At 34.2% G+C, this 17500-nt stretch overlaps 1 protein-coding gene across 1 annotated transcript in view; it reads right to left on the reverse strand.

The window, feature by feature from the left end:
- Positions 1–17500, reverse strand: part of rars1 (arginyl-tRNA synthetase 1) — a 45568-nt gene that overhangs the window by 14034 nt on the left and 14034 nt on the right. The window contains exons 2-9 of the mRNA XM_039774871.1: positions 13285–13419; positions 12243–12431; positions 10997–11105; positions 9181–9281; positions 5290–5411; positions 4646–4766; positions 2491–2620; positions 38–142 (exon numbers count right to left, since the gene is read on the reverse strand). Coding sequence (XP_039630805.1) covers positions 38–142; positions 2491–2620; positions 4646–4766; positions 5290–5411; positions 9181–9281; positions 10997–11105; positions 12243–12431; positions 13285–13419 — 1012 coding nt within the window. The remainder of the gene's footprint in view (positions 1–37; positions 143–2490; positions 2621–4645; positions 4767–5289; positions 5412–9180; positions 9282–10996; positions 11106–12242; positions 12432–13284; positions 13420–17500) is intronic.

A 17500-nucleotide genomic window follows, 5' to 3' on the forward strand; every position in this document is an offset into this window, starting at 1 on the left:
TATGACAACACTCATTTATTATGTTTAAAATAATTACCTTTCTCTTCAAATTCTTTGACCACTGCTGTCATCATATCTTGATAAAATGATTCGCCTCTTTCAATTAATGTGATATCCAAACAATCATATACTTTCTGGAATTCTGAAAACCGTAAAATACAATTATGAAAAATGAAAGAGGGATCGCAATTTCATTACTAATAACACTACCTTAAGTATAAAATAGTTCTGAAAATTAATTTAAATCTTCCAACACAAAAAATGATCTGCCATTTAAATTCTCTAGTGCTGTGCAATGGATTAATATATTTCTTTGTAAGGCAAACAGACCATTCTATATTTTAAGATAGAATGTGACTGGTCAAAATGCATCCATAATAAATTCTGTATATATTTACAGAGAAAAAATTATCTACATTTTAAAAGAATACTCCACCCAAAAATGATTTTTTTATATGTTACTCACACCATTTAGTTTGTAGGGATGGCTGAGCAAAATTTTTAATCTTATGTTTCCATGGAGAATTGACAGAACATTTCTGACAGAACGGGCCCATATTGTGACCAATGCAAACATGTCAAAAACACCCATAAAAAATCTCACACTATTTGTGCTGCATAATGCATGTGTCAAGCCATCCAGTCATACTTTAACAATGTGCAAAATGCATGTATTTTTGTTCCAGTATTGTTAAGTAAATAACTTTGGAAAATGAAAAGTAGTCCACAAACAGGAAGCCCCTTTACACGGAACTGTACTTCACTTATCAAGAGTCCTGCTTTCAATTCAAAAGCCTAAAACTACTTGAAGGAGCATCCCAGCAGTTAAGATAAAAAATGACTGTTTTCACTATTATCCATTTTGTATTCATTTTTTTTAAACTAGACTGTACAAAACAGTAATAATGAGATATATGGGATAAAAAATAATTTTAATCTGTGCTTTTACATGTTTTTTATTAACCAGGCCTGCTTTGTTATACTTATGATGGACTTCCTCTGTGAAAGATTCCTCCTTGCAGAAGCACTGTCACCTGCTGCAATATGGTGTGACAGAGTGGTGTGTGATACCCTTTCCATTTCTAGTAAGCCATGATGCAAAAATAGTCACAAAGTGTGAAAATACAAATCAAAGTCCTTTTAGGGTATCACATTTGTTCCTCATAATTTTGGCTGCTCAGCCTCTGCAAAATGCACTAACAACATATAAAGCAGATACGCTCCTCTCCATTCATATAAAAATCACTCAAAGAGGGTTACAAGAATAGAACGCACTCAATGTTCAACATAAGGCAGAGAGAATTAATTCCTACTAGAAAAATATAGAACACATGACTGATATAAGTGGTGATTCGTACTGCATACTGGGTATTCATTTTCCAGTTAATTACAGTTTTATATATTATTGTATTATAAAGTATAAAGTTACATTATGATTAAACTGTATATAAAGTACAAAATGTGATTTTGATCCATCAGATATATCAATGTCATAAACACAAATAAATGTGTTAAGGAATTTAAATCAGGTATTAAATCACTTGGCAGAGACTAGACTCAGAGAAGTGAAGGGTTTATATGCCTTAGCAGGCCTAAGAAAAGCTGGTAATTCCATAAGAGGAGGAGGAGGAGGAGGAGGTGGTGGAGATGACAGCTGCCAGGGCTGGAGAAGCTCGGTGTGTGCCCTGCTCAGACCGTTTCTGCTGTGATGTTCCCCATGAAAAGTAGACAGCAAATAAAATGTGGGATTATAAGAGATTACATTATTACAGATCCCACACTGCTTAGTTCACAAACTCAACAGCTTGTAATAAAATACAGAAAAAAAGCTTTTGATAACTTTATGCTTAAAGCATATACTTGATTTGACATCTCGCACTTCAATAACAAAATAATGCCTTTTTGTAAATCTAGATCAAATTTCCAGTTAAATACAAATTTCCTGTGTGATTCCACTAAACAAAAGAAAGCGACATTTATATAATATAAAACCCTCTAATAAAACTTGCAAACAATTAAAAAGGTAAACATCTATCTAATGTATTAACAAAATAGGAAAAAAGTCAGGTACTGCACTTGTGTTCAATAATGTTCCTGTTTACCATTGTTTACTATTTTCAGAAGTCTTACATGTGTAACTGTGCAATGGCCCACAAATGTCACTCTTTACAAACCTGTCGATTTCTGAACTTGCTAAATCTAACTAGGGGTCTCCATGCAGCACCAGGCATAGCCAGAACTTAACTCTGGAACAGTCACTTACCAGTCCATCACTGCGCAAACTCACTCAGGTAGGACAACTGAATTCATCATGACTGCACACAACTGAGCTTACTGTTTGCCAAAGTCCTAAGAACGGCAGTGTTAGGCATTGTGTAAAACAAATCACTATTAGTGGGGACTGAGAAGATTCTGGAGTAAGCCAGACAAATTGTGCCAGACTCAAGAAAATTAGTACTTTTTAAATTAACATATTTTTCTAATACTCACCTTTCCTTGAAACATCACAAATTAAATTCCAAGCTTTAATGAAATCAGGTTCTTTACTTTGTAGCTTCACAACACACTGGTATGCCCGTTTCTTAAACTCTTCCTCATTGTCAAAACGTGCCTTGGATTCCTAATACAATTTTTAGTATAGACATAACATCAGATTTAATGTTAATAAAGGAGTACAGGCTACTTAAAACTGACAATTTAATAGTCATGAATTTTGTGTACCCAAAAGACAGACATGATTTCCTGAATCATTCGTAAACTTTGCAGTCTATTCAAATATGTTGTTATTACTGGTACCTTGTACATTACTTTTATATTGCAGACAGAACTTACAATTTTGCAAATAATAACTCAGAATTACATTAAGTGGGCCACAAAATGGTACTGAATTTTAAGAAACAAGGATTTCATTATGAATGATGCACTCCAGAATACCTGATGCACTTTAGCATCTTCATTTCAGTTTATATCAGGATACCTGAAGAGGTCTGGTTGGAGTCTTTTTGTCTGAAATGAAGCTAGAGGGATCTTAAGTTCTTCTCCTAACTATTACAGCCAAAGGGAGTTTTGATGAGCTGACTTTAGGTACCAGCCTTAACAAACATCTACAGGCATTTATTAGAGAAATAATAAAACACGCACACACATACATACACACACACAGCCTGAATCCCTCACTTCATAAAGTGACAGCAATGATATGCCATTTAACTGAGAAATAAGTTGAATTAACAGCATGATCTTAACACTGATTTTTCAAATTGGTAGAAAAGAAATCCAGTGATGCCACCTACAGTGGACTTCTTACACTGTACATCATTAGTCACATAATTAGAAATTACTGAATTAAATGTTAACCGGTGTTTTAAGAAGAACTGGGAATATCTAACAGGAATCAGTACTGAAGCCACTTCTTATAAATGTATATGAATAATTTAGATAAAACTAACAGACATCATAAAGCTGCATGATTAAGCACATACTCTAGAATCAGCTACATTCTTACAGATGAATCAGGAGAATCTTATACTAAATTTAATTTGATATTTTCAGGTTTTGAGCTAGAAACAAGAGTCTCAAAAAAACATTTCAGATGCAATCCAAGTCAAAATAGTGCTCCAGTTTTACACTGTGACGATGACCATTTTCTTCTGATGCGTACGGCTCCAGAGAAGGCCTAAGAATTCTGTGAGCAGCCTTGTATATGTTACTATCTGATAGTTGTTAAGAGACTGGTATGTTTTAAAATGCAATAAAAAGCTCTATTGACGATAATAAAACAGATTTAAAATGTATACTGTGGGGAAAAAAAAATACTCAAAGAGACTAAAGCCCTGTGACATCTACCAGAGCAGTCTATGAAACGTATATTTTTAAAACACAGAACATTTTCCTAAACCATTGTTAAAACGATGCTGCTTGTCTGTTCCTCATTTTGTACTTGTAAAATACTAAAAAGCTGAACTTTTCATTTACCACTTTTTCAGCATGATCTTTCTTTTCATTTTAGCATGTTTGCTGTCTTGACACAGTTCACCAGATCTACAGTATTTGGAAATAAACTATATTCACACTATGTGGAACAGGAGTTGTTGTATCATAGCTGACTGCCATTTTGGAATTAACTGATGACGCACTACTAATTTATAATTTGTCTCTCGAAAAGTTTAAAAACAAAACTGATTTTTATTTTTACAAAAAAAAAAAGTATCAGAAATGTGCACCATTGATTTATTAGCAGCAAACTCCTGTTTTACCTCAGATTCAACCGAAATGAGCAGTTAACTAGCACTGAAAAACTTCTTGCTCTCCTACAAGTATGAACAAACCCAAACACTATTCTCTTCTGCTACTAAACAGGATGGAAACAGATGTGCAGTGGGAACGTCTCACCAAGCAACTCTCTATGCTACAAAAAACTACACAGAATGAAGCAATGTAGAGTATAAGTCAGCATAGTTGTGTGGTAAGTCAGTATTTTTAACAAGAGCAACAGTTATGACAGATGCAAAGTTATTTTTGCGTATCATAAAAATGTGTCATTATTGTAGCATTATGCCATTCTTGTAAAACTAAATAAAAAAAAAAAAAAGAACATGTTTCGCACTTTTCAAATACGACTTCAACAAAAATAAACTGAAATTACTTTGTAAAAAGCTTGGAGATCTCCAATGGGTGGTGATACAGTCAAGTAATTTGGAAATTTCTCCTGAAGGTGTGCTATCAACATACCGAACTGGGTACCCCAATCCCCCACATGGTTTAGCCTATAAGAAAATCAAAAAAAAAGAACACGCAACGTCAATTAAAGAAACACTGACTAATTCTTTTAGCATTTTCATTTCTTGCTACCTAGATGTGTTACTAGATTAGAAAACATTTTTTTTCTAAAGAAAAATTGTATTTATTTACCAAACAATCAAAAAATACAGATAAGATGAATTCTACAATTAAAAAAAAATAACAAAAATAATGGTATACAGGATATGACTGATCCTATTATTCACTATATACATATACAAGTTGTTAATGAATGCACAAAGTATTCGAGTCGCCATTTTTGAAATGTATCTTTTAATAAAAACCTGGTCAGAATATCAGCAAACATTTCTGTAGACTTAAATGCAATGACTTCATTACAAAGGTATTTTTTAAGCACCAACTACTTTGCTAAAAGCTTCTAACAAATGCCAGACAACATCTTGGACCTTACGGTTCACAGAAATTGAACATATCTGTAGCAAGACACAAAGATATGTTAAAGGCTACTACTGATTTGTTAATACATACCTTAAAACACCGTGCCCTAAAAACTCAAAGAGCCGAGACATGCTTTCACCAATGATTGTTGACCTAAGGTGACCTACATGCATCTCTTTGGCAATGTTAGGTGAAGAGAAGTCAATGACCACCTGAAAAGTATAAAGCAGCACAGTGTTAAAAGAAAAAGTGGAATATTGCTGTTGACAGTAATCTTTCAGTTATGTATCATAAACAGCTAAATGCAGAGTGCAATTATCACATATAGCTAAATGCAAAGTGTAATTTAACTTAAGCCACATGATAGCACAACACTGAAGAAATCATAATTTAGGAAGTAAATACATCTGCACAGAGTAAGACATAAAACATATACTTGCACTGAATTTAACAAGAACCCACCACAAAATTATATATCGTCCATGGCAGATTTGTTGAGAAATCCTATTCAAATTGGCATTTATCCCTTTCTTAGTTTGACTTTAGATATTTTTTCTGACACTAACATTTTATTACATTTAGTTTCAGATTTTCAGATACCTATATATCCAATCATTTATCTATTGATCCTGAATAAAAGACAGCAGTCAACCCTGAATGGAATGCAACTTCTTCATAGTCATTGAAAAATATTTGCACATACTAAGCCAAATGCACCAAGGACATACAAGGGAGTTTGTATTAAAATTACTGTAAAAAGTTCAACTTTAAATTGTGTGTTTTCATTCTGATCCTGCAGGTTTTGTATCAGAATAGGGAAAGCTGAGAGCGAGAGCATAGACATTTTTTCTTTTTAATTGAACAAACTTTCTAGGTAAGTGCTACATTCTAACCACCATAGCAAGGTGATATAGCTCTGCAAAAATAGTCAACAGTCAAAAATAAATTAGTCAATATTCCACCTTGTTTGATGCTATTTTTTGTTAATATTTCATTATTCTTGCCATTAGATGGCACACAAACACTATTAACAACTTCATTCATCAGTTAGAGTGGGGAGGACATATTGTGAGGGAACATATGCAAAAATTTGCACAGTGGAGTAACAGAAAATTGACAGTGACTGCAGAGTATCTAACAAAGAAATACTTTTCACAAAGATTGGAATAATATGTAAGGAAAGTGTTACAGTGTTCAAAGAAAAGCTCTCAATTGATATTTTTCTACCATACATGTTAACTATGCAAGCAATCTCTTATACAGGGGGTGAATTAACACAGCTTCCATATTATACATTAGTTTACAGGATCAACCAAATTTTTTTCTGTGCTTCTACCACTAGCCTAGAGGAAATCTCCTGCTTCCATATACAGTAAAATTCCTAAAGAAAAAAGCAAGTCATTCTCATTCTTAAATATCTGTGAATATTTGATAGAAACTGTGCAGAATATTTGTCCAATGAAAAACAGCAAATTTGTGAAAATAAGCCTATCACACAGAAAAAGATACCTGTTGGACCCCAGCAAACTTGTACTGTATGATGAGCAAGAAAATGAAAAAATGACATTATATTCAATTGCAATAGATAAAATACTGATAAAAAGGATACTGTACAGCTTCTAAATTTTGTCACGGGAATTAATGACAGCTTGAAAATGCCATAGAACTTTTATTAATGGAGTCTATTAAAGAAACACCCAGGGGCTATTTCTTGTGTGACATGGTGTCTAGTTGTATTAACTCAATGAAGTAACATGGAACAAAATTAGTAAACGTTGCAACACATGATCCTAACCATAAAATATGCTTAATTAATGAAGAGAATTCTGGAAAAAGTGAAAGTAAATGATCCTGGAACAAATATGCATCATTCACCAAGAAGCCCAGAAGAAAACATTGTTCGGCCTTATTCATGCAGGGAAAGCTACTGTAAAACTTGTGAACTTTCTATAAGTAGAGGGACTTAAACACCACCACTTCATTCATTTTCTTGAAGAAATTAGCATAGATCATCATGACTAATGTATTTTTCTAAAGTTCATTATCTTACGCTAGGCAATTCTAGGAGTTGAAAGAGAAAATCACCTTTTCTTGAGAACATAGGGAAAGCTAAGAACTTCCCAACAACAAGAGATTTATTTAGACTGTCTCTGTGACTTTGCACTTGTTGTGGACGCTTTCACTCACTTAATGTGAAAAATGCAAAGAAAAAGTGTCTTTGTTTCCGAATTACATCCAAGTTCACCTCGTTCTTAAAACAGATGATAAACCACTCGTTCATGTATTTTTCACTCTTGGGACAGTAGATGTGTCACAAATGCCAGCACAATGGTACAAGTCCCTTATAGACCTGCATAAGGAACTTCTTGTCAATTCACTAAATAAGACAAAACTGACAAGAGGGGTCTCTTGACGCTAATGTTGCGCCCTCTAATTTTACTATGAGATATCAGCACAAGAAGTGCAGTTGATGCTGATTAAGCTAGAATGCAGCTCTGAAGAACTATTTCACTCTGTAAAGCTGGTATAATTCTACGCATCTCTGAAAGTGGCTAAGTTTCCCCACATTCAACAAGCAGAACCAAATACACCGACGTTATTTCAATCGACTTACATGAGCAAGCAAACATTCAGTTTGATGAAAATCAACAAGTCACATTACAGAACACATTTCAAAAATGAACAGGTAACACCTGTGGTCCACAGCTTAGTCATATAATTACAAAAAGGTAACACTATTTTAAAAAATATGAGGCTTCTACATGTCTGGTTGTGTAGGAGCTTTGTATTAAAAGCTTGGAAAGGGAAATTTAAAAAAAAGGGCATCAGAATCGACAGATTTAGAAATATGAAATCAGCAATCAGTTTCGGCCCTAAAAACTTGATCAAAGCATCCCTAACAACTACACCATCTCGGCTATCAGTGGAAAAGAAGCCTGCATAAACTTTTCTTTTAGGTTTCATTCTGTGCTACCATCTTTACCCACCCACCACTTTACCAGTATCCTGCAAGTACATTATTCACTCGAAGTATGGTAACACTGCAGGACACACTGTAAACAATTATGTCCCAAATATAATTTTTTAGTAACATACTCTTTTCAGTATGTGAAAGTAAGAAATGTTAAACATAAACCTGCCCAGCCTCTCCAGATTCCCATCAAAAACTACAGCTAAAATTGTAAAAGATAGTGATAAAGGCACAGGCAGCATTTCCAAACTCTACCAACTTATTTCAAATAGAGGAACCCAAAAAATCTTAGGCAACATTGCAGATAAGATTTTTTAATTATAATCTTGGATAAAAATTATATTTAGTCACCAACAGGGCAAATTCCTCATTCATTTCTGCCAATCATGGATGGTGTAAATTCAGTTAAAATTACACATCACACATACCTATCTCAACTACAATTATCCAAAATTTATCCAGGACCAGATTCAATTTGAAAAAGTATAATCAAACCTGCCTCACCAGGCCTTATGCTTCTAGACTACCCTACCCTTACAGCATGTTTATGCTCAACATAAGCTATTTGTCAGACAGTGTTGGATTTATAACTACTGAAATCTTCAAAGAGCATTATTTGGAGTATGGCAGGATGGGAAAACATTATGCCATGAAAAATCTGTTGTGATATTTTATACTATTCTGTTCATTTGTTGTCTTATTTCATTTATTTGGAAGAATATGGATGTCTTATTTTATATAAAGTGCAAAAAAATGAAAAGTCCAAAGCATTTCAGAATCAGGAAGAAATGTATTAATGCTTTTCCAAAATAAACAGTTGGGCTTCTGTTGAACATTTCTGATATCATATTGGGCTTTCTATTCACATAGCACTCCAACTAGAGTGCTATGAGAGGGGTGTACAGTACAGTTTAATTTACAAACCCAGAATCAGGACCCAAATGCACAAGTATTTGAACTTTGCATTACTTGCTGCAATATGATTTATAAAATTAGAAAAAAATAATTACCCTTTTTCTTGGCCCAACAGGAGGAGGCTGGACACCATTTAATAGGAGGTTTGTGAGGTTCTTTGATATCATCTCTCTCTTGAGATGAACATTAATAAAACCTATTAAAAGAGAGAAATTTAGTAGAATAAACCCTTAAATTGGAGGATATATCAGATCCAACATAATTCTAATTTTAATCAATGTAGCTCATCATTATGTATGAAGGAATGGCTTAATTGGTTCTATAATTTGGCTTTGATGATTTAAATTGCACAAGGGTAAATAGGTTAGTACAAAAATAAAGCACAGAAACAGTGATATATCACTTGTCTGCAAAAGACAGGAATGCTCAGATTTTCTTTATAGAAAGAAATTTCAGTTGAACAGTTTTAGCAAAAGAAAATGCATATCGAAGTTTAAGTTTTATTTTGCACACTTTTACAGGACACATTTTAAAATATGTTCTTTTACATTTTCAGATATCTCAAAATAACTGCTTATGTATTTCAAGATTATCTCAAACACATTTTCAGATACTGCCAATTGACCTTGCATTCATTTGAAGATATCTAAAGTTCATGTCCAAATCTCACTAAATGACTTCTGGTCAAATGTCCTGTTCTTTCAATTGGATTATCTGTCTATCTATTTAAAGATGATTTAAAATGCATTTGATATTTCCTGGCCAATTTCATGATGTTATTTTGAGATATCTGGAGATGTATTTGAGATATCTTGAATTTTACTGCAGAGATCTTAAAATATTATTCAGATAACCTGAAATTAAGAGGAAAAAGTTTTTGATTTTCCCTTCGGATTTTCCAGCACATTTGTATAAATATGTCTATATTGGTCGGGGGTTGGAGAGGGAGGGCGCTGTGTGCAGTGTCCCCAAGGTAAACTGAACCAACGAAATTTGTATAATACATCCATTTAGAGGGGTGTGGTGTCAGCTGACTGCGAGGTTTAAGGGGTTATTCCCCCTTACAATTCCATGCATGCTAATTACGACTAAACTTGTCAACAAACATTTATTTCCTGTACTAATAACAACAACATGCTGGTAAACACACTGTTTTAAAAATTGGATTTTTCAGTACCAGTATACTGCGCAACACTATTTCAGGTATCTTGAAACAGATGTATTTTTAGATATCTGTAATTCACTTTAAAGACCTTAAATGCACTTCTGGATATCTAAAAATGTATTCTGAGATATCTCCAAATGTTAAATTGGCTTGTCATATGCTTCTGTTGCAAATTAAATCCCTGGACATGAATGAATGAATGCATACAGTAACTCTCTCTCTCGCTCTTTTATATATAAAAATGTATTATTATTACACATACACAGACATACACACATACTATAGTCTTATCTTATACTACTGATTCACATTACTTTTAACACTCTTTTAAAAGATATGTATATTTGATTTATCTCCTTACGTTATAGTACTAGGGTGTTGTACCATGTTAGCCATTATGAATGTAGTGAGAAGTCAAGCAAAATGATACCTTTTATTGGCTAACTAAAAAGATTTCAATACAGCTTTTGAGGCAACTCAGGCCCCTTCTTCAGGCAAGATGTAATCACGTACATGTAAACTCCTTACATTATATAAATAGATATAACCAAACTTAATTTGTCTGCAAGTCATTTTGGATGACTGAGTGCTAAATGAAGCAGACAATACTATCTTGAGGACTCTTACTACATTAAGCTTAAAATAACCATAACATAAATAATTTAATATAACACTGAATCAAAAGACTGTGTTAACTATACAGAGCAAATATAACTATACAGTATAATAAAACATGAACACACTACCTGGTCCAGCAATTTCCATTTTTTGAATCCAATCATTCACAGGAATGTTTCTAACAATGTTTTCAGCAATGTCTCTTGGAGCAATCTTCTGGCCTTTTGATTTGAGCATCTGAAAAAGGGAAACAATTTCAACGTATTAATTCTTCTGAAAGTTATAAACTATTTAAACTACATGATATGAGCTTGAGTTTTTATATAAAGGGACACTTGAAACTCAGCACCTGTATCATGGAATTGTACAATTAATTAAAAGACGTTGAATCAGACTGACCCATTCAATTAACACTATCCAATTTGGACACAGATAGGCAAACTCTTTTTTCCAATCTAAACTTGAAAATATACAATAACTTAATTAAACATATTTTCATATTTCCTATAGGTTTCCATAAAACATATCTGAAAATCCACACATTTATATTCATACACATATGTCAAACTATAGAATTGACTATCATTAATAACATTAACTATTAATATCAATACCAATCGAAAGGAAGAAAATTAAATTTCTAATAAAGGTGAGACAATTTGACTACACCACAACTGGTGAACAACATTATTATACAATTGAAAACGAACAAACACTACTCAGACTCAAGGAGAATATGTTAACTTGGAAAGGAAAAAACTGAAGAAAATATTGTTATAGTCAAGATGTTCCTGGCAGTTCTAGGCATTAGAGTCAAATCAAAGCTACATATTACTGACATCTGAAGAGCTGCTCTTGGAATGAAACAATGTCTGTGTTAATAGTAACTGTATATTAACTGCGTACATACAGTATAGAGTCCATGGCACTGACATGTGTTAAGTGCTCCAGATTAAAGAGTAAATACATCTTGTCACGTAATTCATTTGACAATAATACTTAAACTTTTCATTTCAAACAATGTTGGGACAGCGTTTGACTGTTTAATTATTTTATGAAAACACTAAAGCATTGTGATGTGTTGCATCAAACAAGAGGAACATAAAGAATGAGCAATACTACCATCAAACATAGCCAGTGGAAGTTAAAAAAATACTGTATCAACATAATATTTCAAAAACAGAGATTTTATTGGCTTGTTTCTTGTTGGTATGAAAGAATATTAGAAATGAATGCATGCTCTTAACTCATATTTTAAACAGAAAAGGAAACTTTTAAACAGTGCTTAACATGGAACCAAATTACTGGCAGGACTGTGTTTACCCCCTGTTGGGGTGGATTTGTGGAAGTAAACAATTTTAAATTTACTCCTACCTGGGCTATTGCCATTGCACTGTTGCATTGATAATCCCCAAATTTTGGCTGCTGATTTGGAGTTACAGATAAAACAGGGTTTTCAAGATCAGGATATGCCGCCTGAATGGCCTGACCAAAGACCTCTTGCAGCTGCTGATTAATGTTAATCATACTTTTTCCACACTTGCTTTTTTCCTCTTGGAGACTCTAAAAATATAAACACAAAGACTATATGATTAATATTATGAATCAAAAATCAACATAATACAGCACTGCCCTTTAATTGGTGCCCTGATGAGACCGTGTGACCGCTTGGTTTTCAGCATTTCAGAAATTCTCCTCAGTATGTTCCTGCACGGTTTATCTTTAGTAATAATTTAATAATCAACACAAGCACATTATTGTTTAAATGAGAAATAAAGTGCATTGAATATTAAAAGCTATCACTGTAATTGATTAAGTCAGCGATGAAACCTATTATTCATACTATAGGGTCACACTGGGTACTGAACCCGGTTACAGGCATCCGAAAGAATCCAACCCCCTTGGGAGAGTGCCAATCCATTTCTAGGCACACTTGCTCACACAGGGCCAATCTACCATTCACATCTTTGGAATATGGAAAGAAACAGGAGTACCAGGCAGGAGAATGTACCATATTCAGTGTAGTTGCATTTTAATCCTTACATATGAATCAGTGCAGTAATTCTTCAATCCATTTACTCAAAAACAGCTTAATTCAAGTTAAGAGGTGCAGGTAACTCAAAACTATTTTAGCACGACTTGGGGAATGGTACAAAACAAACCGGGATGGGGTGCTGGTCAAATGGAGGGCACATTTGCTCACACCTCCATTCTGAGCCATAGAGTACCTGTAAAGATGAAAAATCTGTTGAAAATACAAACTAATTCTACAGTTAACCTGGCACTCTGTAGGACTACCATTCAAAATATGATAAAGCTATTTGGTAATACTTTATAATAACTTTCAAGCTTTTTATCAACTACTCTTTCCAATGGATGAATAGTTTCACTATAGGTGTGAAGATATCACTCTCACCTTTTTCAGAATATTCACGCGGTACTTCAATTTTGCGTTTTCTTCCCTTAGGTCATCCAAATGAGAAGACACGCTGTGTGTATCAGGGTTCTTCAAACATTCAATTTCAGACCAAAGAGACTTTATTTCTCTTTCCTAAACATGAAGATATACAAATGTGTTACATTTAAATAACAGCTCTCAACATTTGTTAAGAAACAAAATCCAAAGTTAAAAATCTTAACTGTATCAAAAAGAAAAAACAAATGCCTAAAACATTGCATGTACAGTATAAACTTAACAGTAGAGTGGAAATGTAATGTAACTAATGTTAATCTCCAATCAGGTTAGATGCTGACATTTGAATTTGTCACTGAAACAGACAAATTCAACAAAACAAGAATTTTTATTTAACTGCATTTGTATAATTTAATTGTACTATAATAAAAAAAAGCAGGGACTTTTTTTTCCAACTTTAAAACATGATTTTGGAAATAATTCCTTCTCTATATATTGTCTATGTCATTTGAATTATAACTATGTTATAAATAGAAGAATGAAGAAATAAAAATATGCAGAAAATCTGATGTGGCCAGGACACGACCTTCTCCATATACAGCATACAACATGAGTACAGCACTTAGTGTGAAGAAAACAAGTTGGATGCAAAATGCAATAGTCTTTCTTTCAATGTCCAGCTTGACATTATCAGGTGAGGGGACACTGGCGCACGCAAGTTGATGCTGCTCCTCCCTGTTAACAACACTTTTAAGTGCTTTGAGCATGGGAAAGGTGCTATATAAATAAAATGTATTATTATTATTATTATTAATGTTCTAAAGGCATATTCAAAATGCAAGGCAAGTACATACTGTATAAACACATTTAGTATTAGTTTCAGGTATGTTACTCAGAGCTATTAATGCATTGCACGTTAAATGTCATATTAAGTTAATTTAATCATCAGATAATTGGTTCATTTACAGATTTGTTCAGTTGTACATGAAGTGAGGTGAAATAGCTACCCAAGATGAATATTTGACATTATTACAATCTAAACAGGAAGTAAAGCATAAATCTAAATTTTAAATACATAATCCTTTTATGTTAGATAATAAATATCCATACATCTGATGCCCACTCCAGAAATATCATGCAAAAGGCAGGAAGCAAACCTGGATGTGGCTCCAGTAATAGGCAGCACACACTCTCACACAATGAATACTGGTCCAATTTTGGCTGGCCAGTCGATCCTAACATCTAAGGTATGGCCAGCCTCCTGCTGCCTGACAGGTGTAGAAGTCCTGGTTTAGACTCACAGCCATGCTCTGCCTGTGTGGAATCTTATCGTTATCTTTATATTAGGAAGGGCATTCCTCTGGATATTCCAGTTATCTTCACATACCCTAAATTAGATTTACTGCCAAACTGAAGTTGACCCGTTATGCAATTGAGAATCTGCTAGAACTGCCTCTGTCACCAGGAATCCTTAATGTGCAAACTCTACAATGCTTCTTCTGGGATTTGGACCAGGAGCCTGGAGCTGTGAGGCAGCACCAGCACTAACCACTGTGTCAATGTACAAATGTATGTATTTATTAATATTTAATTCTATAGAAAACGGTTTGAAAATGAAATGGATTAAATAAATTGGGAAAGGGGATCTACTTAGATGTACTCCAAATACTGTAAGAAAGTCAAAATAACTGTCACAGTGCAAGAAAATACATTTGTGTTTGACACCATACCAAGAGGTACTAACACATATTTAAAAAATAAAAATGCTAGCAAAATGAAGACAGCATAGGCGATTTACTCACAATTCTTTATAATGCAGAAATTTACTGACAAATACCAACAAAGCATTTAAGAAGTGACTGCTCTAACAACTCTTCCACCAGCTAATTCACCTTCCTTGGTTTTTAGAATAAAGGCATTCCAGGCTTCATCATCGTCTGTATTGCTTAGGCCACTTTTCTAACAGCCTTTGCCGGCTGAAACCCACTTGGAGCCCTACGCGGGGTGGACGGATGTCGCCCCTCGTTGTCCATAGTGACTAGTCGGTATTATTAGACTTCGACGACCTGTATTCTACCTCGGAGCCCGGCGTGCGCGCCCCTTTAGTAGTACAACTCCGCCCCTTTGTATATACCGCGGACTGGAGTGGCCTTGCCTTGCATTGGTGTGCGGGGCGTGCGCACTTTCACTTTCATAAAAGGAGCTCCTCAGATGACGGCGGCCCAGCCTAATGGATTGACAGGCTCTGCTACCACCCATACTAGTTTTCTCTCTCATTAAACAAGCGCAGTATGGCTGAGCGCCGTTGGTAAAGCACAGTGCCCTGTAATTGACTAGACTGGCATGTTGAAGGTTGCAGGTGAAGTCTGTGCCCAGTGGTACAACCATTGTCTTCAATTTCTTGAATCCACGCAATTATTATTATTTTTTAATGTTTGGAGTAGAGGTGCAATATTTGTTTTAACGTTCTGAAAGCGTCAACTTTATGAATCAAGGTGCATACATTTATATTCCGAGAACTACTGATATGTGTAATATAAATATATCTGTAAAAACGTATAGGGTTAAAATAAAAATAAAACTTGCAAAAAAATTTGTAACATTTGTTATATTTTTATTTTCCCTCTTACGTAACAAAATATTTACTGTATACTTCCGTGTGCCAACATAATGTAACTAAGAACGTAATATTAAAAAATAAAGTTAACTCGTCAGTTAAAATGCATTCTTGTTTATTCAAAGTGACTTGTAAGGCAGTATTTTATGTAAAATGGTTACCTTAAATGACGAACGTCGTCCCAATGTTTGCTGCCAAGTAGACTCGAGATTATGCTCTTTGTATGAATCGAAAGAATCCTAATCTGATTGTCTGACGCGCAATGGCAATTGTCAAACAGAAACTTTTACTGCTAGTGGAGGGTGTGTTCCTTTTTTCGGATTTGCGTGGAACCCGAGAGGGTGCTAATATAACAAACAATGGCTAAAAGGCTTCGAATTATTCAGTTCAGTTCGTCGAGAAATACTGATTTCAGAAATATCGAATCTTAATTTCTTAGTTAAATGTCAGAAATCTCCCAAAGCGCCAGGACCACAGCATCTGCCCTGAGGGCATGAATCACGTTTCCCAAACACGCCACTTGAGATGAGTGAATGATAATGAAACCGATAGTAAATTCGCCGTTTTTCTAGCACTTGCATTACTTAGGCGGCCTGTAGATGGCAGTAATAGTAACAGTTTGCCGTTTCATTCATAAAACGGCTTGAGTTAGGAATTTAGATCTGTACCTTAAGAAAAGTAATTGCCAACAGTGATAATAATAATATAATTAGATCAAAACCTTTTACTTTTCCTAAGAAATAGTCGTAAATATATTAGAAATGTTTTACATTCTAACCAAATACACCGATTTCTAGTACTTTGTGTATCTGTGTATGTGGGGAGTAAATGCTTAGTAATGTGCACTACTCACAAATAACATGAATTGCTCTTCCCAAATGTTTCCCATATAAATTTCAAAATTATCCACCTTTCTTTTTCTAACCCAAGTTTTTGGCACAGATTAGAAAGAAGGCCAAGTCAATTCAGTCAGACAGTATCCATCATCTTTTTCACAAACTTCAGGCTGCAGATTTAGGATCCCAGATATAAAGAGCAACAGATTTAAGGACTCCTATTCCCAGCGCTTTAAGCATTATGAATTCTGTTACTTGTAAGGATACTTCTAAATGCTAAGTTCTGAATTATTCTTTTGCGTACTGATAAAGGTAATTAGTACGTATCTTTGTACTAATCTTGAGAGTGAGAACTTATAAAACTAGATGTCAGCTTTTGTGTCTAGGCTTATTTTCTTCAGTGTCTTCCTTTTTATTTTAAACACTATCCGGCTGTCTACACACTATCCCAGAGCACTGGGAGGAAGATAAGAAACAAAACTGGACTGAACTGAACTGCTTACACATATGCCCATTAAGTGTTTGGAGTTACCAGTGTTAGTTATACAAATATCTCACATTACGTTTAGTTTCTCAAGTTAAAAAAATAAAGAAAAAGAAAGGGATGTTTTGAATGCAATTCCCTTTCATACAGTCAGATGGAGTACACATGCACCACATAGCTACATATATACATACATATAATGTATGTATGTATATATACACATCCATAAATACAATGGGTACGGAAAGTACTCAGACCCACTTCACTTTTTCACTCTTTGTT

This window comes from Polypterus senegalus, chromosome 13, assembly GCF_016835505.1.
Source record: "Polypterus senegalus isolate Bchr_013 chromosome 13, ASM1683550v1, whole genome shotgun sequence".
Classification (NCBI taxonomy): Eukaryota; Metazoa; Chordata; class Cladistia; order Polypteriformes; family Polypteridae; genus Polypterus; species Polypterus senegalus.